Source organism: Dermacentor albipictus, chromosome 4 (genome assembly GCF_038994185.2).
Source record: "Dermacentor albipictus isolate Rhodes 1998 colony chromosome 4, USDA_Dalb.pri_finalv2, whole genome shotgun sequence".
Lineage (NCBI taxonomy): Eukaryota > Metazoa > Arthropoda > Arachnida > Ixodida > Ixodidae > Dermacentor > Dermacentor albipictus.
The window spans coordinates 73,030,048-73,052,537 of NC_091824.1; the positions used below are offsets into that span (position 1 = coordinate 73,030,048).

The following is a 22,490-nucleotide window of genomic DNA, read 5'->3' on the forward strand; positions in this document are numbered from 1 at the left end:
ATTGTGTCATTTATGTTGCTGTCAGGAGTTCCTCACGCCAGGATACAGTTAACAGTAGACTTTGTAAATTCGCGTATTAGTGCGACGACAGAGGAATGCAAATAATTTTTTCCAAAACATGCATTGTCAATGACAATAACATTGAAACGAGAAGCACTACTTTATATCTACTATATTGGCATTCGGAACCTTGAATATATTGCGTCTGTGAAATACTTAAGCATAACAATTAACAAATGGGACATCCATATTAACAACATATCGAACAAAGCCTTCAAAAAAGTTTGCTTTCTACGTAGAAAGCTAACGAAGTCACCTTCATCTGTCTAGCTGCAAGCTTATCGTTCCCTCGTACGCCCAGTCCTAGAGTATGCTTCCATAGTGTGGGATCCGTTCATTAATAAGGAAATTGATAAACTTGAACGAATTCAGAACCTGGCTGCATGGTTTATTTGCTGCGATTACAAATCACCATCATCAGTTTCTGGCATGTTAGGCCTACTTGGACTGGATCCGCTCCACGTGCGTCGTAAAATCGCCCGGCTAAAATTTTTTTACTTGTTGTTTCATAAACAAACAGGTTTATCAAATGCCACATATATTACCCATGCTGCACACAGGTCGTCTCGTATTTTTCATTCCAAAGTAGTCCAGTCTCACTTTGCCCGCACTAAAATCTTTCAGAAATCATTTTTTTCCACTTACGAGCGAAGAATGCAATCCTTTACCAGAATGTGTTGTTGAACTCGCATCTTATGCTTCATCTGTAAAACTGTTGAAAAAGCATCTTTTGTAAACCCTCTCCTGCTTGGGCAGCATTCCTGCCAGCAGTACTGTGCAAATAAAATAAACAACTATAGTTACATTGCCTTTTCTAGGGGAAAATCAGCTACCACGTGATACTGGTTTTGGCTTGATCAATGCGTTACAAGGCATGTTCAAATGTATCTTTAGAAGTGTCTCAAGTACAAGGCAACGTAAGGCCTCCAGCACACTTCCCTACCCGTGGATGTGGTGGGCGTGTGTCAGCTTCTGTACCACATGCCGCTCGTTATGCACAGTCTTTACATTGTGCCTGCCCTGCAAAATGAGCCAGCCTGTTAAAACCATGGTTGTTGCGCTGAATGTTCTAGCGTGCACTACGATAAGGCAGCACATTACGCGCATGTTGCGTAGCGTGGGCAACTGTTTGAAGCTTGGTGCGTGAACAAATGAAATTTTGGCGGGTCAGTATACGGGGGCTTGCCCGCTCGTTAGCGCGTGACAAGATGGAAGGGAAGCAACGTGTCTGAAAAATAGCAGGCTATTCGGCTTAACGCGCTTACAGGTTTTGGACAGCATCGTTCCCGTAGTCAAGTCAAGTGCGCTATAGGGAACATTGTATTCTCCTGGTGTAGCACACTAGGCGTGCCACCAGGCTAACATGTACGACCTCGCCAGGTCAAGAGATAGATAGAAGTTTATTTACTGAAAGGCAGAGAGGTCGGCCTGAGCTATAGCTTGCTCTGGCCTGCTACTCTACACTGGGGAAAAGGCACGGGGAGTGAAAGAGCTGAAGAATGATGATGATGGTATAAGGAAGGGATGCGTATATACAAATTCAGAGTTGTAGCAGCTCTAAAGCTTTGCGTCGAGCCCATTGGTTTGGAGAAAAGCTATAGTGGTGAACTTCTCTACATATACACTTGGTGTACAATTGCTGTAAATGCCAATTTGTTTCTTGTTCATCCTGCACGGAGAAAATGCACCGAGCGCATGAAGGGATGACTGAATTCTTACAGCGTGATCGTTTATGAGCTCATGCCAATAGCCGTTTAGGTTGGCGATGTTGCCCACCACCACCACCAGTGTCCGTCACAGATATATCGCCAGGCTGTTACCCACTGGGGGTGATTGGTCATTAAACGGTTGGATTGTGTTGAGGAAGAAAAAGAATATTGAGGAGAGATATATAAAATGCTGGAAATGAAACAATCTATGGCATACTTGAATAAGTCAAGCAGGCTAGATGACTATTTGTTACCGCCGCGGTTCACAGGGGGTGCCAGTAAATCATCGTAGTTATTATCATCATCATAGCATCGTATCGCGACACCTTTAACACGATGTGAGAGGCGCGCAGCGCAGCGTCGATACGTGCACACTTTTCTTTGCAGTTGCATATTATTGCACCAGGTGGCACGCCGTGTAGCAGTTACATAGTGTCCCTGTATATTCTCCCGCAGGGGGCAGAGTTGCGCATAGGCCTGCCGTTATGTTCCGGCTCTGCAGTGAAGCCACTCCTCGCGCGCGCAGCAGGCAAATGCCGCGCGATGTTCCTTTTCCTTTTCTGTCTCCTTGTCGCGAGCTACATGCGGCAGTTTTTCGCAAGCGCTCAGCAAGATGGCATTTTTGAATTTATGCCACGCTCGAATGATTGGCGTAGCCGGAGGGGGTACCAACCACCCGACATTTTTACTTTGTGTGCATATATATACACGCAGATATACAAGCACACGCACGAACGTACATATAAGGAGTAGCACCCCCTTCGATCCCTCGAAATGAACTCCTGACTACGCCTGGGGCTCGAAAAGCACAAAAGTTTGCGTTCGAACGCGCATTATCTTGTAACAAAAAGCGGTGTAATGTTTTTCAGCATGCATATGAATTTTTCACGTGGAGGCCGTAAGGCAAGAAATGTTTTAAAGGGTGTTCAAAGGAACCTTCACACACGTGTGGTAGATAATTATATGAGCACATTTTGGCTGCCGAAACCAGACGAATAATGATCGTCTCCAAGAGAACTATCGTGCCGGCAGTTCTGTAAGTGACCGTTAACCGTGACCATCATTCATTACTCAACGTCGTTCACAGCGGCTGCACATTTTCGACATATGTGGTATAGACAAGTAAATTTAAACGCATTTTAAATGTTCACATGCTCACATTTTATGCAGAGCTTATTTTTACGATTTTATACCGCAAACTTAACAGCTGCTTCGTAGCAGCGAATCTGCAAATGGAAAAAGGTTCAAGATGCACGAGCTTCTAGATCTAATTTATTTCGTACAAGGGGATGAATAAGCAATGGCTAGTGGCAGCAGGGGATGAGTGCTGGTTCTTGGAGCTTTTGGGGGCAGAATCCAAAGCCACTGGAAAGGCAAGAAGTTATTAAGCGTAACAACAGGTTATTTTCATTGCACTAATCACATAATATGGCAAACTTCCAAGGTATTTATTCACACATTGCACACTGTAATATGAGAACGCATTTTTCTTTATCTCTTCATTCCACTTAGGCTCAATTACTATAACACAGCGCTTGTTAAACGTACAAAAAGAAGTTTACATTCCTCACATTGCCCAAGGCTGATCGAACAAGCAACATATTGCGGGCGGTAAATGCTGAAGCTATGATAGCTGTTTCATGAGTGGGAGCGCACGATGTTTTCGCTTACCACAAAACAATCAACACCAGTACATCATTGGACCTTACATGAAAAATCAGAATGCCGACAAAAATAAAAAAAAAAACAGGGTAGAGAGAAACCAGGGTGCAGCGGCCAAATTGTACCTGCTAGAATTTACTCTCTTTCGAACACACTGTTCTGGAGCCGCATAGTCAGAATAATCGTACAAGCAGCACAGCGAATCGGGCAAGCTGGTAAGTTAACATTCTTGGCGTGTATGGGTAGAGCGACACAGACGTGTCGTCCATTCTTTGTCCGGCATCTGTGTCGCACTGCACATATAGACCAAAAATTGCACAAGTGAACAACCTACCACGCCAGGCGTATACGCATTTTAGCGGGCGCAGGAGTGTTACTCGATATAAATGCTGCTTTAGTGTAAACAAGCCGAACTCACTTCTGTAAACAAGGCGAACGCACCTGGCTTATCCTGGTCCCTTTCGGGGCCGGCCGGTCTCGTCCGTCGACACGGCTCCGCATAAAAAGCTTTGCCGCCCTTCCGAGTGGCTTGTGCAGTTTGTTGTGACGCACTCCTTCGTACTGGCCTACAAGTGTCAAAGTGATGTGCTTCGTAGCAGTTCACCAAAGTCATTAACTTAATATCGTCGACTACTTTACCTGCAACCCAGGGCGGAGCGGCGCAACGTACGCTCGGCGGTTCGCTGATTGCAATTTCGATGGCACTGATAGAAACGAGTCGGCGCGCGCCCGTAAAGTTCTCTTCGCAGCGACGCAGTTGAACATTTGACGTCATTTTGCACCACTAGTTAGCGCTCGGCGAATAGCGGTGCGAGCGGCACCGGATAAAGCTGTGCTCAACTCTGCTCTCTGCGGGAGCATATACACGAACATTACAGTTACATAGGTAGCGTTGCAAGGTAGTTTGTGTTTGCTCTCAAGTATGTGGCTCCTACCCACTTTGCGGGATTAACCAAGAAATAGATAGATTGCCTTGCGGAAGAAATAGAAGATTAAAGATAAGTATGCAAAATGCTAGAATGAAAAAAATACGTGCTTAGCACATCTGATTACATTGAGCAGGCTAGGTGGCTATTTTTCACCCCCTCCACCACCGTTTCAAAGGATAGCCAGGAGATGCCAATAAACAATGACCAGCAGCAGCAACAGCAGCATCATCAGCATCGAATTGTGCACTAGTCACACGATGTTACATTCGCACCGAGTAGCGTTGATACGCGGAAACCTTGTTTTGGAGTTGTGTTGTATTCCAATTTCTATATTACAATTTACGTATTTCTTGCTTCGCAGACATTTTCCTTCAAGCAAAGCTTCCCCATCTCCATGAACATAAATTTTGAGGGTTTATAGCTCAGACACTATTCTCGTAATAGTATGGATAGAGGTCGTTCCCTCTGATTTTCCTATATATTTTTTAATGGCAGGTTGCTAGGCCCTACAACTGCAGCGTTGTCTGTGAGCCTCAGTACCTTCTCCACTGTTGATAACTTTTTGTTAAATTTGTTTCTTTAGTTGTTTCTCTAACCAAATACCAGTACACAAAATAAGAACTAAAGAGCAATTTGTACATGCATAATATCATCGAGTTGAGGATAAGGTCACGAATTCCACTTAACATTCCAGTTATCCGGCTTAATCTCTTTATTTTAGTATTATTCATGCGTTCATCCTATTGCAAAAAAAAAGCTGGAGAAATGTACCCCGAGCGCTTTATCTGACTTCACTATTTCTATATTTAAGCCTCTTAATCATATGTAATTCTGGAAAGAGACATGTTTAACCTTGGAATGTAAAACTACGGCTTTACTTTTAGTTAAATTCTTAGATTTTACGTGCCAAAAGCACAATTTGATTATGAGTCATGCCGTAGTGGCGGACGGCGGATTAATTCTGAACATCAGGGATCTTTAAAGTGCCCCCAATGCATGGGGCACGGGAGATTTCTGCATCTCGCCCCATCAAAACGCGGAAGAGCGCTGCTGGCATTTAATCCCGGGACCCCCTGCTTAGTAGCGCAACACCACAGCCGCTAAGCGACGGCGGTGGGCTTTCGCTTTAGTTCGCACTTATTTTTAGCTTATCGTTACTTGTCCAGTTGTATACCTTCCGTAAGACGTCAATAGGTTTACTAGAAAGAATAACATTTGATGCTGAGGTGACAAATATGCTCCCGTCTTCTACATAGAACATAAACTTTTCTTTTGGGGAGATATAGACTGTGCAAATAATATATAGCCTGAACAATAAAGGGTGAAGTATGGTCCCTTGTAGTACACCTCGAGTTATCTTCTTTTTATCTGATACTAAATCATTTATAGGAACAAACTGAAATGTATGCGCCAGATAGCTTTTAGGTAACTTGACCAGAAGTCTGCGAATGCCTTACTGTTTAAATTTTTGAATAACATGACGTGGTGAATGTAGTCAACTGCTGGAGTGAAACCCAGGATAATTGCGACTTTATTTTTTTTTATTCACACTGTTGCAGTATATTTTATTTTTGATGCAGTAGATCTACTTATGTAAAAATAAGAAGCCATATTGAAATTTTATTATGACATATTTGTTGCAAGCAATGAATAGGCGACTAAACAATACATTTTTCGATACATTAGGAAAATACAGGAAAAAATTACCGGTCGATAATTTGCAACGTTATGATTGTTTCCCGTTTTTCGTTTATAGATATTACGCGTGACGTTTGCATATTCGAAGGAAAAACTACTGTAAAAATATAGGGATGGAAATGTATACTAGTGCCTGACTTGTCTGTTAAATAACATATTTAACTGCCTTTACTTCTACGCCATGGGCTTTGCGGCTGTGACTGTTTTTTGAAACAAAGGATACTGTGCGAACTTCTGGTTGAATAGTACCTGCTAAGAAAAGAAAAACGTGTTTGTAGATTTTGGGCACAGAGTTCGCCAATAGGCGGGTCATGTGCCAATATTGCTACTATGAACAAGTAAACATTAAAAAAACATTGCCCATAGCCTCTTCATTGACAATTTGACAATGTTTCCATCAAAGAGTACCTCTTCAATTTGTTCTGTTCTTGGATTGCGGCTGGATTGCGATGGTTTATTTTTATTCAATAAAACACCCCTCGTTTCGAGCACAAAATAAGAGTTTGTATGCGATACAGATTTTTTATTTCTTCATTCCTTTATTCAAAGCATTATGGAACTGCTTACAAGCAATGGGGTACAATTCGTCGTGCGTTCGCGTAAATTTACAAAATATTCTCTTTTCTTTCAATTTCAAGTTGGAGTTCGCGCATTATCCTACGTTTGCGACAATATTTTTATTTATTCTGTTCTTTTTATTGCGAGTGTTTTACGTGTACAGAAAGAAAGGAGACCAAAAAAGAGAAGAATTTGCACTTGGTATATTTGGTACAATATTTCTAACAATAGATTTAGCGCGAACCTACTCAAGACCAGACGGAGTGAACGCTATTTTGTGTGTGTTTGTATGGGTAGGTGTTTGCTTCGTACTAAACCTATTGTGAGCAATGATTGAGAAACACATGCGGAATTCTAACTTTCGTAGCTTCCGACTTGATCACGGCCATAAGCACCACCTAGGGGTCATGATACGAGAACTTCGCCATTCGCACGTCTAAACCTAATTGGGAACCACGGGTAGCATTCTGTAGGTTATACAAATGACAATATCACCGTCACTGCTACGCTGTCTTCGCCAACAATCACGCTAACATGTCGGAAGCTCTTGGTCTTGCAGAACGACAGGACTGCGTTTTCTATTAAGATTAAACTGCATTTTCATCTTCGTAACTTCGTACAGCTCTTAGCTCGTCTAGCTCTTACTTGGAACATCTAAAGTTCTCGTAGTTCATCTTAGAACTCGCCGGCATGCTATTCCTAGTAACGGAGGCGGTAAGCGAATAGGATGTTGTGTAGCATGGCAGCTGGTGGTTACGCAGTAAACATGCCTTTTGCGCTTCGGCTGGCTATGTTTATCTGTCAATCACCGCAAGAAAAAAAAATGTGCGTATCCCAAGTCCAAGTGGGACGCCTTGCTGAAGAGCTCGGATTTCACGAACCAATTACAGGCCGTTCAAAAAGCCCGTGACGCAGCGGAGAGTCACCACCTCCCTGTCCCGTCGTGGGCGGAGCCACCAACTTGATTGGGTAGCCTTCGGTCCCGTCAACCAAGTTCCTCAGGACACTCTCATAAAGTTCTTGTCACTATCACTGCGTATCCCACGCACTATAGGTACCGAGGTTAGCGACGCTTTCTGCGCTGTTTGCTTTGATTGACGATAATTAGCGATGATGTTGACGATAAATGCTACATTTCTTCGGTGTTTAGTGCAATACGAGAGTGGTTACTTGATGATAAATGCTACCTGCATGCATCACTGTAGTTTGTCTGCATAGTACACAAAACAAACAGCGAGACAGGTTTGCTTGAGGCATGGTTTGGCGTGATTGTTCGTAACCTCCGAGAAGGTTAGGATTGCCTTTACTTGAATTTTTTTCATTTTATTTGTTTCTTTGTGTATTGGAACAGAAATAGGAGCAAAAGCAAAAGGCTTAATAGCCTGACAAAGACCTTTGCTTCAGATGCGGTGCGGCACGCAGGCCAGTATGCACGCTATGAAAAAAAAAAAAAACACACATACGCGAACATACTCGAACGCAGGAGAAAAGAACTGTTTAAAACAAAGCAAATATGTTTGGGAGTTTGTACTTGTTTCGTAAACATGAAAAATTATTACATGTACAGAATATAGGGACCCTAATTACAGATACACATACTTTTACAACGCGTCACTTGTGCTCTCAAACCCTTCATGTCAAGTTATAGTTGCTCAGCACATGTAATTTGAATAAAACAACAATATACATGAATCACGCAAGATAATAAAGAAGATATATGTAAGTATGGTGTCACGTTATGCTTTCGTGTTACACATTTCGAAGAAGAACATAAGCGCGTTGAAAAAATATTAAACTAAATTCAATGTTATTTCCTATCAAAGCCATTGTAAACCTAAGGTTAGTAATGTCTTTACTTGAATTATGGCACTATACGTGCCAAAATCACAACCAGATTATAAGGCATGCTGCAGTGGCAGACTACAAATTTATTGTGACCCCCTGGGGTTCCTTAACGAGCACGCAAGCCGAAGCACACGAGCGTTTTCTTGTATTTCGCCCACGTCGAAATGTGCACTCGTCCGTGTCTCTTCTTGTGTCGTCTTTTTGGCGCTTTAGTACTCCAGTGAAATGTGGCTGCTGCGGTCGGGATCGAATCCCCGTCCTCAATCAATGCCATAGCCGCAAACGTACCTCAGCGGGCACCGAAGCACTGAATAATAGGGCGATGCCGTGACTCTACGGTGCTGCGTTTTCACATAGAGGCTAGGCTGCTTTAATGTCGCCTTTCAGTCTGCACGTCGTGCTTCAATTGCCCACTTGGCAAATTTACCGTAACTTGCCGTACACTTACTGTACCGTGCATTGAACTTAAATTCATCCAGTTTGTCCGCAACTGCTGTCGTGTCTAGTAGTAGTTAGGGTGCCCCGGGAGCGCGCGCATGGAGGCAGCCAAGTAGTGGCGTTTTCTCGCCTTCTCAAATAGCCTTTTCCCTTTCCCGCCCTCTTCCCATGTAGGCGAGTTGCGAGCAAAATCTGTCAAGGGTATTTTTCTCTCGTTTCGTAGGCGCGCCGATTCCACCCATTCTGTCTTCTCCCCCACTTCCTCTCTACCATTCTATATACTTCCACTCTAGATGGTTGCACGCTAGCAAAAAAGCTAAGCACTGCAGAGTCTGCAATGCTTTTGCTGGGGTTCACGGATAATTACAGCCCTCAAGAGGGTATTGTGGTGAGGCCCTAGGAGCTCCAGAAGACATTATGCATATTCCACGCTGTGCTATGGTCCAAACCAGTTCCTTGCGTCGCTTTACTCTCTGCCACGCTCTTGCCCTGTATAAGCGCACTCTGAACCACTTCCCGACGTGTCGTGCAAGGCAGCAGCAGCAGAGTAAAAGGCGAAGGAAGAGGCGAAAAAGGTTCGCTTTATTATATGGTGCTCGCATATTAGCATATTAGCAGGATGAGTACCACAAGGCAACATCAAGAGAAATTGGGCGTGGGACTGTTCAATTTCAGCAGGATTGCCATCACTACCGAGTGTCACCCTTCGCGCAGTGTACCCCTTTCTCCTTTCCGTAGCTGTGTAGGGTTCTCATCTCTCTCTCTCTCTCTCTCTCTCTCTCAAATTTCGGATCATTTGATAGGTTATTGCATTCTACCCAGGGGTCCATTGTTGCTGCATGCGCGAAGAGCGATATAGACACGGTGTAAGAAATTGTCTTGTTCTACACGTCATGCTCTGTGTTCATATTCGCTTGCAGGCGGTTCACCTTATTTCTGAAGCGCCACCACAGAGTTCTCACTGAGTGCCTTGAAGCTCAAAGTGATACAGGGTGCTCTCCACAAGAATGAATAATTTGAAGACACCTCACGAGAGCCAGTCTGAACGGCTAGACCCATGTAGAGTGTTGGACACTTACTTCTTGCTTTTAAGAAAAACAGGGAACCCAGCACCGTCTGTGCACTGTCTTCGGTTGCTAACGTGATCCAGGATCGAACCAGTGGTAGTTGTTGCATTTTTAGCAGTTACTTGTGTGAAAATTTGCGATGCTTTGCTCGTTACCAGGGCCCCTCTAAATCTAGGAGCTTGAAATTGGCTATAACGCTCTGCCACTCGCATTTCGCGGTGTAGCGTGGTTATATTTCTGGAGTCCTCATGGGAACTTTGTACGTCCTTGCCTTCATCGGCTGCTTCTGGTAGGATCTGATGGCAGTCCCGTTCTCTTTCGTCTTCTGAGTGAGTCCTGGTGTGGCAATCTTAATGACTAAGAGTGCTGATGTATGCGAATAAGTGGTCAGACCCGGGTACGTAAAGAGTAATAAACAATACTAGCAGTGTTGTTCGCCTAATAAATTGTTCCTACTCTCTCATCCAGTCCGGTAATTTCTGTTAGTTATATTTTAGTGTGTCCACGAAAAGATTGTGCCAGGAATTAGGCAATACGTTTTGTGTGGGATTCGATGGCAGCAAACTTTCGCGCTGCCACTATCGAGACGACGCTGCATTACGTAAGATTATTTGTGAAGTCTGCAAGGAAGATAAGAAAGAGAGTAAAGTGTGCTGCATCATATGATTATCTGCGCTGTAAGATGAGAGGAAAAATGTGACATTGGTGGCGTGCTACATTGTTTTGAATTTTATTTGGTACATTAAGTCCGCAGCTCCCCTCTGTTCTCTGGCGGCACTTGTTATTTACGGAAAACTCAATTTCATCTCGCCTATAGGGTCATTTCTCTATCAGACGCATTCTTACGCTGCAAACCCCATGTTACTACTAAATACATTTCTTTTACACAGCACAAACCTTCGGATAGGTTACCTTATTCGTTAGCATAACGCTCGCTCCAACCCATTGTTCACCGAAAATAGGGTTTCTTTAGAGTAGTCATTTCTTTGTTCCTGGCCGGTGATGATGACAGCGCATGGTAGCCAACCAGCCGCGTGTAAACCCCATGCACACTATCGGAGAGCGCAACCACAATCTCATCCAAAACACAAGAAGTCAGCTTTCCACAATTTTGTGAACTTCGTGAGCCGTTCGTGACTAGGTAATATCGACCTTATTTTTCTTCGTGACATTACGCCATGGTGTTATATCGAAGCCCCGTTGTTGGCTTCAAGTTGACGACGATCAGGGCTATACAGAGAATGGTGACGTGGATAGCAACGAAGCAGCGATTATCTACACTTGTGATGACAGCGACACTTATTTAGTTGAACCATAGTCGCATTGTTCATTCAGGGACCTTAGGTTCAGCTAGTGTCTGCAAATAAAAGGCCTTTCAAGTTCATCCTTATGTATAAGAGTACGGAAATCTGGGCGAGTGTATTTTGATTCATGCCACGCACGCAATAATGCAAACAAAACGAAGACGAAAGAAGTCGCCATACACTAGCATATTTCATGTGTGTGTTAACTTGCCCATTCTATAAGTTTTCCAGTTGCGAGTCTGCGCTTGTGTTGTGTCGACGTCTTTCTTCGTTTTCATTTTCAGTGGGCTGTTGCTTGTTTGTGTGGAACATGTGTTTTTTAGAAAGGTTAGCGATGTTCTATAGTAATATCTTATTTGAGCTTACAGTGGCTGGGCTTAGGAGCTCATTTTACAGCCCGCTCGTTTTTGTTTGTCTATTTATCACCTAGAACGTACTGTTAGAATATTTCCCCTCGTAATTATTACACCTTCTCACGCCCATATCCAACTTCGCATCCTTATTCCGCAAAAGTGTAGTACTAGCATTATGGGACCAATTAACGTGACAACAATCACTAACTTTCCCTTCTAGTCAGATCTGGACCGCATTTTTTCAGCTGCAATACAGAGATTCATTCCGCACGACTCCCCTCCTTCTCACACAAGGGCTAAAAATTGAGCTTGTTGGTTCATTTAGCGCTACGCCATGGTAACTACGACACCACAATGGGTGACCCATTCAAAATTATCTGAGTGAATGATTTGTACTATACAGAAAAGAAGCTAACTGGTTGTTCAATTATTTAGCGTCTCTTTTTCTAATGTTTGTCGCTTTGGCGTTTTCTAAGTTTCGTGATCTCTTGAAGTTATGAGATCACGAAGCGTGCCAGCACAAGACCTCTATCATCCTTTATTATATAGATTGCAATTTCACTGAGTCATGCCGTATTTTTCCAGAACATACGTAAGAAATTCATTTTCTTTCTGTTCAATCCTTCTTACGCAAAGAGCATGCATTTATTTTCTGCAGATGAATCTGATCACAATTTTGTGCGCATTCTGGACACGTCACACACCGTTAGATAATTCTTTCGTTGCCTTCGTGTAACCGTTGCTGATACCATACTTATTTCGACTGGGTGCATCTCATTGTGTTGTTAATGTGAAATTTTATTCAACATTGAAGCGGGTGTTGTCTTACATGGCGTCGAAGGACGTGAGGTCTCGCTGTATACCTCGCGTGTCTAATTGTAGTGCCAACTTGGGTTAGCTGGCTACACGTGAAGCCGTATATTCCACCGAGCTGCGCGATGATCTTAGGGAACCGGGAACTTCTTTGGCAGCCGAAGGCTCGCCGCTTTTGCCCAGCGATGCTTCCTCAGAGCCAACCACCACAGCGTCTGGACTTTGTGGCGTTGCCTCGCCCGTTCTGTTGTGGTCGGGAGCTCGGGAGCGGGCCCTGCGTCAAGAATTCGGCGCAACCCTGCCGGTGAGTCAAGTACAAATATTTTTTTTCAACGCATTTATGTCGAATCACTGAAGCAGGCATACTGAACGTACACCTGCTTGCTTGCAGATTGGTCAAACTATATTGAATACCATGTATATGACAAAGTCGTTGTAGCCTTGGAATCGGGGCCATCGCGTGCCCAACGCAGACTATAGTAACCCTGCGTTGTGCCTACCTGACACTACCACTACTGTGATTTAGGAATGACGGGATTCAACTGCTCAAACTTGTGCTGGTATCCTGACCGCACATATTTTCTCTATCAGTGCTAATTTACGGGCTTACTCTACGCAAGGTTTACATATAGCACCAGCTGTGAACTAGTGCCGAAATGCAGCGCGAGACCATTGCTGCTACAAGTGCTTTGGGCAATGATATTAAAAAGTGGGTATTGTTTCCTAAATATTCGGACGGCAACCTACGCGTGTACTCAAAAGATATGCGATCAGTGAAATTTTCAATTAGAAGAACTAGCTTTTTTCCTAGACTGCAGGTGCGTCGAAGGACGCTGGCAAACATACTGTTTTCGTGGTATTCATATCTCGACCTGAGAATTATGTTCCGCGCGTGGATTGTAAATGCAATTCACGTGTTTTGTGCCGTCACCAAATACAGTCTCTGTTGAAACATTTGGCCGTGCCGATGTGTGAGGGGGCACTGTTAGAGCCGCGTTCGTGTAAACCAAAATCAATTTGCTCTCATAGAAATCACTAGTGAACTCGTCCACTAATTTTCGAGACATTATATATAACAGAAACAAGTGCTGCTACATGGTGCTCTACCAAGCAAATAACAATAAAAAAACTGAGCACTTAGGGACAACTGAACTAACCATCGCTATAAGAATGTCCTTCGGACAAAAGATCCCGCCTCAGATACAGATCGTACTTACACAACAGATTCTACTTTACAGCACATTTAATCTGACTCGGTGGCTATCGGCACAGTTCGATAATATGCTTTGAGCATAGCCCTAAGTGGCGAGCATAATTATAGCGGCAACAGTATCCTGCGCTCGGGAATCGCTACATCGCTCAGCCGATTCACTAACATCGATTAGATACAAGCGTTCTTGATTTGCAAGGAGCTCCGAGTGCCTATTAATTGGTGGTAAAAAGAGCACCACTCTTCTGATGGTTTCAGGACGCATATATTGACACATCAATTACAATAATTAGTTGTTTTGAGATATTGCAGTCAATAAACAGCAACAGAAAGAAGCTTCAGGGAACTCACTTGCGACAGAACCTAAGGACGAGGCAGAAGAGAGCAGTGAAGAGCATCAGCGACACGACGACGCTCACAATGGTTGTGAGCTCGGTGCTCTCCAAGATGGCCACACCACGGGCTGCGGTGCAGAATAGAATGCAACAACGCTTTAGCCTAAGCATTTCTTGATCACGTAGATATATCGTCATGCACAAACGTCTGATATGATAATTAGTAAATCCTTTCAACCAACACAATTCACCAATATCTTGTAGTTCACACTCACAATTTCAATCTCTGAGGCTACCAATTAAAATACAGGTGACCTCACATGGCTTCCTTAAAACAAATTTAGGTGCACTCGCACATTAATTCGGAATGGTGCTGAATGGTACCACAAAATATTGATACTTACTTTCTTGCCTGTTAGAAATCTTGCGCTGTCTTGGGAAGTCTTTCTTTACTGTTTCTACATTTGGGGACACTAATGATTTCTCATTCATTCAGAACAGCCTTGCGTTGCTTACCTTGCCCTGCCTATGATTTTCTTGGGTCCCTACCGGAGTTCCAGTAACGGAGATAGAAAGTGGATTTCTCATCACACATACATTTCTCTTAAAACTATTTGCTCTAAATCCGCACTGTGCGTAAAAGTGAGTGGTACAGTTCTTTATCACGTTGCAATACAGATGGCAGTGCTAACACACCGTCAAAGGAAAAGAAACGCAAAGCGCGAACGCTGAGTAGCACCAAAAAAAACATCAAGAAAACAAATAAACATATGCATGATCGCAACGACGCAATAGGCAAAATCAGGTCACAAGGACAACCATTCTGCCTGGTAATTTTATTGGCAATATTCATCAGTAGCGAGGCATTTTCAGCTGATGTTACCGTGTCGTATCACTTGAAGAAAAAAAATGTTCTACAGCTGCAATTCCTCTGTTGACAAACTGTCGGCTGACGCCTATCGATATCCCGTTTATTAGCTGGTCGGGAACGAATATTACAGTGCCACTTCTTTATTCCATGAGTATTTATATTTGCTAGCGAGGTTCAGCCGACACTTTTCTTGCACTGCAGGCTCTTATAATGTACCGTGAAGTTACTATTTTTTTCAATGAGGGATTTTTGACTCATAAGCACTGCTCTTATGCACAGAGAAATGTTTCTGTATAACAGTTAGTTTACCTCGCGACCGCCCTCGACATTTTGTTCCTGGAAACTATATATATATATATATATATATATATATATATATATATATATATATATATATATATATATATAATATGATATTTCATTGTGTCGCTGCGCATGACGTAATCAATGATTGTTTTCATTGCTGAACCCATCATTTGCAACGTCTGGCTGTAGAGGACCCTTGTATCGACGTCTAGGGAGCGTTGAGCTCTGCGTACACGGCTGCAGAAAACACGATGTGGTCTCTATACCGCTACTGTCCACCGCCAGGGCTGCTTTGTGTGAACAAAAAAAAATGCTTTCCCGTGAGAATACACTCGGCGCTTTTCCCCGTCTTTCTGGCGTCAGTCTTTGTCCGATAATACACCTTAAATTCGAATAAGTCCATTTCGCAATGCCACGTCACAATTTTACCCGGTCCGCCGTACCAGCCAGCCTACAATACCCCCTGCGCAACAGCAATAAATAGTGATGCAGCTGTCAACTCGTTTGTCGCAGCCCATCTTAGGTATATAGTTTCGCATTTAGTAAGGCAGGTCACTTAATCTTATTCCGGTCAAAGTACGTTGATGTCGATTAGACGTGCGCCACTTACACGGTGTACACTTTGTGGACTGGGAATCCGCCGCGTGTCCATCGATGCAGCGGCATTCGTTCTCCTGGCATGACGAGTGCGCCACCGAGTAGGCGCAGGCCTCGTCGTGGTCACAGTGGCCGCCCAGCGAGGAGGCTGCGTGGAGAAGGCAGCATGTAGCCTGTTTAACAATGTTTGCCTGAAAAAAATTATTCCACCCACACCGGTAACCCTGTGGCTACGGGTTTGCGCTGCTGAACGCAATTTCGTGGGTTCGATCCAGACCACGGCGACTGAATTTAAATGAGAGTCGAATGCAAAAATGCCCTTGAACTTATATTTACGTGCGCGTTAAAGAAAATCCCCGTTTTTAAAATTAAACCGGGGTGTCCCACTCTGGCGTGTCGCAATCATATTGTGCTTTTTGCTCGCTAGATTGAATCCCGGCCACGGCGGCCGCATGTATTATTGGTATTATTATACCTGCGCGTAGTACGCCCACTTCCTATGTTCTGCGAAAGAAACTGGCAATATTGAAAATTAAAAAAAATATATAATAAAATGTTGACGGGGGCGAAATGCGAAATCACCCGTGTACTTTTATTTAGGTGCCCGTTAAAGAACCGCTAAAGTATGAGCAACTTTAGTGATAGAGTGATATGTATAGCACGCATATGCGACATGCCTTATAGCAAACATACAGATACCTCAGTATGTACGGAAATGTGCGCTCATGTATAACAACGACGCCGACAACGGATTTCCCGCGACAATGAATCCTTAGCGCTATTATCGCGTTAAAATCGGTCCCTGCTTCACAAGAGCGCGGTTCTATAGCATAAAATCCTGGTAACAGAGGCGCATGACCTTGTTAGTGAAAGTAACTTTCGGGGAAATTAGAAATAGTAAAGAAGGGCCAAAGACGTGGATGAAAGAAAACACGAAAAAAACACGTTGTACAAGCTGACATCCTAGTTAGTTTTATTTGGTGAACGCCAAAAGGAACGCCAAAAGTAAGCAACAAGAAGAAATCCGGGAGAGCTCACGTTGCTTAACGTAATTTTTCGCGATAAAATGCGGAGTGGCGTGGTGATGATACACTCGCAGAGCACAAATTCCTATTGAAGGGCCACTGAACTGCTTTAAGTATTGGTGGAACATTACAAGCTCCCTGGCACTTTCATTATGGCCTAACGTCTAAGAATCATGTGTTGGTCGCAATGCTTCCGCATTAATCTACATAGGTATAACTAAGTGCCCCTTGAAATTGTTCTGCATCTTTAATTTCAACCACAGCTAGTTACCCTTTGGTTTCCTTGGCTTCATTGGCTGTTGGTATTATAGGGACATGATTAACAAAACATCAGCTCCCCTTGGCTTCGTTTATCTTTCCTTCCTGCGGCGAATCGACACAGAAACAACAAAGGTCAGAGCAACCCTGGAGTCGTGATCCGTAGTTTGGAATGTCTGTGTGAACCCATGCAATTTTATACCCGTAACATGTTTCAGAAACTCGGCGCGCACAAAGCCTGCCTAGGACGGTTACTTAGATTGGCCAACTGCCTGGCGCTTGAATTCACGAACCGCGCCCTAGCTAGCGGTCTGGCTCTCCCGCAGAATTGCCCCTTCAAAGATAAACTTACGACATTTCACGAAATTACGTCACTACACAGACACAGCAGGAGAAAATTCCCTCCCCCCAGCCCGAAACTTAACAGGGCTGAGGCAGTTACTTTCAGGGTTTTACAGACGAGATCCTACCTCACCCCGAGAGCACTTACTTGGATAGACCCGAACTTCCCGCAATCGGGCTCCAAACGCAGTCACGCGTGCTGCTCCTTCGACCATATGCTCTGGCTGTGCCCGTACAACGCGGGCTCCCACTTTCATAACAAGTCCAAGTGGGACGCCTTGCTGAAGAGCTCGGATTTCCCAAGCCAACTACAGGCCATCCAGAGGGCCCGCGACGTCGCGGAGAATCACCATCTCTCTGTCCCGTCGTGGGCGGAGCCACAAACTTGATCGGGAAGCCTTCAGTTCCCCCCAATCAAGTTCCTCAGGACTATTCAGTGTCCACCTCGGGACAGGTAAAACCGCAACTGTAACAGCGCGAAAGAATGAAGCAAAGCAAAAAGAAAATTCGGCAGATGCACTTAAGTCTGCTTAGGTCTGGGAATTCGAAAGCTTTAGATTCCCTTTGGGGAACTGTTTCTTGCAGTGCGTTTCTTGTCCGCGTAAGCTCTTGCCTGCGTTCTAAATGCACCTCGGTAAGGCCAAATCACAACGCACCAAGCTTCTCAACGCGCTCTCTTGTCCGTGAGGTGTTCATAACTCGCAGGACCGCTCAGCAGCGTTCAATTTGACAGTAATGCTTCTTTTAATTCTATGCAATCATTTTATGGGCTCTTAGCGTGACGCCACCTCCTCCCCATTAGCTGGACCTCACGTGTCCAGTGATCCACGCATTAGGCACACCTTTAGTCAACGACAATCGTGGAGTCGCCATAGCGTTGGGGAAGCGTGGTCATCTCGTACCCGCGAGGCCCGGTTTGGATTCGCACCCAGACTGAAATTTACCAAATTTTTGTTACATATCCAATTATTTATTTTGTTTACAGGAACCTCCCTGAGACATTTGACATCCAACCGGGCATTTTTCTTACGTGTTTTTCCTCGTTGCGCCGTCGGTCAACTTTACTACCATTTTTCGGTCACGCCGGCTACGTCGTCGAATGTTCGTGCAATGGGGCATTATTGCTTCCACATTGAAACTCAAACGACGCAGCGCTTGGGCCTTTGTAGTCTTGCTCTGGCCACTTCTGTCGTGCTGTTTTAGCACCGATGTGCACCATCTAGCACTCGTCGGTGCTAGATGGTGCACATATTGATTGCTGTGCCAGCTCACCTAAACATCATTCTTCTGTACACGATTCTGCCATGCGGTAACAACTGAATATTCTAGTGACGCAACCCCGTCACGTGTTCCACCGCTCATTTGCCGCAAAAACGTAGGCAGCACACCTAGCTAATAAAGGCGAAATAGAAAATGTCGATGGCGTGACCTTGTGAGCTGGTAAGGGGCACTTTAGCTGGAATGCAGCAACTACTGAAAGAGCGTACCGACGTGCCTCTCATAAAAACGGCCTATGTTGTTCTCTTTGTCACTCCTTGCGCAAACAGATCTGTTTCTATTAATGCCTTGAGTGGTTCGATGCAGCGTACTGTGAATCTTGTTGTTGTGTATTCCGGGTCGCACGATACTCCCACTAAGTTCACAGCGTCCACTGGGTCTCCCAACTCTTTCCTCAGCTCTATCCATCTTTCCTCGTCTCTACGATTGGCGCATCCCAAGCGACTCCAACCACACAACGTGACCAGCGACTCTGAGCCCCCTGCTTAACGTAAAGAAAAATAAAGCAATCTTGGCATCCGTATTGGACATTTCTTTGCTCATCCACTCAGTATTGAGGACTTCCCGCACAAATTCGGTTATATTGTGCTTTCTCGGTTGGCTTTGTTCTTTCCGCTTTCCTCATGAATAAACGCCAAACTCGTCGTCACATGCACAAAGTACCTTCGATTGCTCGGAAAGGTAAACGATTCTTCATCCTCTTTTTCAAAGTTGCCGCGAACTACAGGGAACGTGTGGTCGCTTTGTCATGGCAAAAAAGCGCTTTATCTGGCCGTTTGAGGGTGCGCTTTCCTTTGTAAATATCTGGATATTTCGTGGACCACCAACAAACATTTGGCAGATACGTGCTAGCAGGTACGTATCAGAAGATAGTCAAATATTCACGCAAGGTATACTATAATAGAGCGCAAGCTGTGCAGCCATTTCGGTGCAGCAGTCTCTTACGAACAATATGCCTTCGCACGATCAGCGAATCTGCACATTGACGAAACTGGCTCCAAGTCTCGCATGGCAGAGGATGTCGAACAATCCTCACCACATTTTTTTCTTGTTTAAAGCCACACCTATAGTGACAGCTGTCATGTGCGATCATTTCCTCAATTATCCAGTGCTCTTTAATAATGCTGCTAGATGTGGCATCGGCATTACCGTCGTTGTACGTGAGAGAAAAATATTCCCGAACCACGCATCCCTAGCAACGCAGGCTCTCCGCGTGGCGCAGAGGTTCTACTGAACGAATTGAATTTCTCAAAGTAAAATGCGTCAAAAAATTTGTAAAGAACGACTTACACGCAGCCTACAGATGTGACAGCGTCGGATTGTAATTTGAATATAGGAGAAAACATAATTCTGTTGAGCGCAAACTCAAACACGAACCGCTTTTCCAGCTGCCAGTTGAGGTTTGGCGCGTCTGTTTACTACCTCCGGGAAGAAGACTACCCTGAAGAATCCCCCCTCCCCAGCCGCAGAAGAACAATTACTAGAGCTGAATAAAGTTTTCACTCACTCACTCACTCACTCACTCACTCACTCACTCACTCACTCACTCACTCACTCACTCACTCACTCACTCACTCACTCACTCACTCACTCACTCACTCACTCACTCACTCACTCACTCACTCACTCACTCACTCACTCACTCACTCACTCACTCACTCACTCACTCACTCACTCACTCACTCACTCACTCACTCACTCACTCACTCACTCACTCACTCACTCACTCACTCACTCACTCACTCACTCACTCACTCACTCACTCACTCACTCACTCACTCACTCACTCACTCACTCACTCACTCACTCACTCACTCACTCACTCACTCACTCACTCACTCACTCACTCACTCACTCACTCACTCACTCACTCACTCACTCACTCACTCACTCCGGGATGGGCCCACGCAGTTACTTCTGTTCCCAGTTAATTCTGTTCACTCATCACCTGCTTACTACACTTGACATACACTCCAACATAGACTGCATTTGTTTGAACTTTGCGAAGGCCTTTGAAAAAGTTAATCACGCCTTACTAATGTCTAAACTCTCCTCACTCAATCTGGACTGTCGCATACCGACTTGGCTCGAATGCTTTCTAACAAACTGCCTACAGTACGTCACAATTAATGGTCATAACTCACCTTAAATAGAAGTAACATCGGGAGTGCCACAAGGTTCAGTTTTAGGCCCACTTTTGTTTTTAATATATGTTAACGATTTGTCTAACTGCGTTTCTTCTTCTGCGTATTTGTATGCCGACGACTGTCTACTTTACAGGGAAATGCGAAAAGATGACGATAAAAATATCTTGCAGACCGATTTAAATAACATTGCAAGTTGGTGCAATACCTTGCTCATGAATTTAAATCCTAACCAATGCAAACTAATGAGTGTTTATCGGTAGTACGATAGCTCCTCACCGTACAAACTAGGTGACATCGAACTCGACCATGTATCATCATACCGGACCTTGAAGTTACTATTCCTTAAAATATAACATGGAATACTCATATTATACATGATCAGTAACAGTACTAACCACACATTAGTATACTTACGACATAACGTCAATAAAGACCCCGCTCCCCTCAAAACGATTCTATTGGCCTCGAGTTCCACCACTGGAAAAGCTGGCGCCACAGTCGGCGTGACGTGCTATTAGGGATCACGTGGACATAGCGGTCGCGTCGGCTGCTTCGGGAGCGCCTAAGCGAGCTGAAAACGAGAGTTTAAATTCCCTCGTACGCTGCGGTCCTCATTTAGTGGCATGATTTTCCCGCTTCGAGTGTCTCCTTTACAACGCTTGAAAGCACTGCCATAAGTAGAGGCTGCCTTTGAAGGCGCGCGACATGGTAGGCTACTGCTCGTTGCCACAGTGCCGGACGTACGCAACGGAGCCCGGTGTAGCACGTAGCCGCAACGTAGCCAACGCAACGCAACGTAGCCGCAGGACAAGCTGCGTGAAGCTTGGCTCGCGTAACATAAAAAAATGGCTGTGGCTTAGGTAAGGTTAAGCCCAGGATGCGAAGCATACTAGCCTTTATTTTAGTTGTTGAACCACTGTTTAGCCTGGTGAACTGCTGTTGCTTGGCTATATTTGGTTCGGCTAGACGAAGAAACAACTCATGCATTACTTCTTCGCCTTCAAGAGTGGAACGCGACAGCGTTCCCGTCGACCCGCCAAGGGGTGTAAGACAATGGGCTACAGGGCAGCGACTACGCGCCCCGCATTGGACGCGGTGAGCGTCGAGCAAAGCAGCGTTCGGCGCGGCAACGAAATGTGCGCCTGAGCAAGAGACGCACGCCTTAGAAACAGCGCGTTTCTAAGGCAACACCGCATTCACTAGAGGCGCTTTTGTACCGCTTTGAAGCGTTGTACTCGTGGCTCAGTGGTAGCGTCTCCGTCCCACACTCCGGAGACCCTGGTTCGATTCCCACTCAGCCCGTCTTGCAAGAGTTGAGCCAAAGCCACTTCTCCTCTGTCGTGACGTCACGGTGTCACGTGATTTCATGGTCACCGCCGCGCCTGAGGAGCTGGGTTGAGCCCTCGTTCTCCTCTGTCGTGACGTCACGGTGTCACGTGATTTCATGGTCACCGCCGCGCCTGAGGAGCTGGGTTGAGCCCTCGTAATATGCTTCGCATAAAAGCGGCAAACAGTCATCGGCTACAACTCGGGTACGCAGCAAGCACAGATGCGAGAAAGATTTCTTCTACGGCGCCGGGTCTGCGATGTTCGGAAAACGCGCACTCAGACGCTCGCCCGAGTCCGCTGCCCAACTAATGTCACGACGTTTTGGTCTATGAATTTGTCGATGCTATAGATACTGG

General features: G+C 44.8%; 1 protein-coding gene across 13 annotated transcripts in view; it reads left to right on the top strand.

Annotated features, from left to right (window-relative positions):
* Positions 1–22,490, top strand: part of LOC139059136 (uncharacterized) — a 484,552-nt gene that overhangs the window by 258,968 nt on the left and 203,094 nt on the right. For 7 of the 13 annotated variants that reach the window (XM_070537098.1, XM_070537107.1, XM_070537097.1 and 4 more), the window contains one exon: positions 12,572–12,740. The exons of 4 other annotated variants lie outside the window; for them this stretch is intronic. In XM_070537098.1, coding sequence (XP_070393199.1) covers positions 12,572–12,740 — 169 coding nt within the window. The remainder of the gene's footprint in view (positions 1–12,571; positions 12,741–22,490) is intronic. 2 more of the 13 variants (XM_070537101.1, XM_070537108.1) reach the window with 1 other exon arrangement.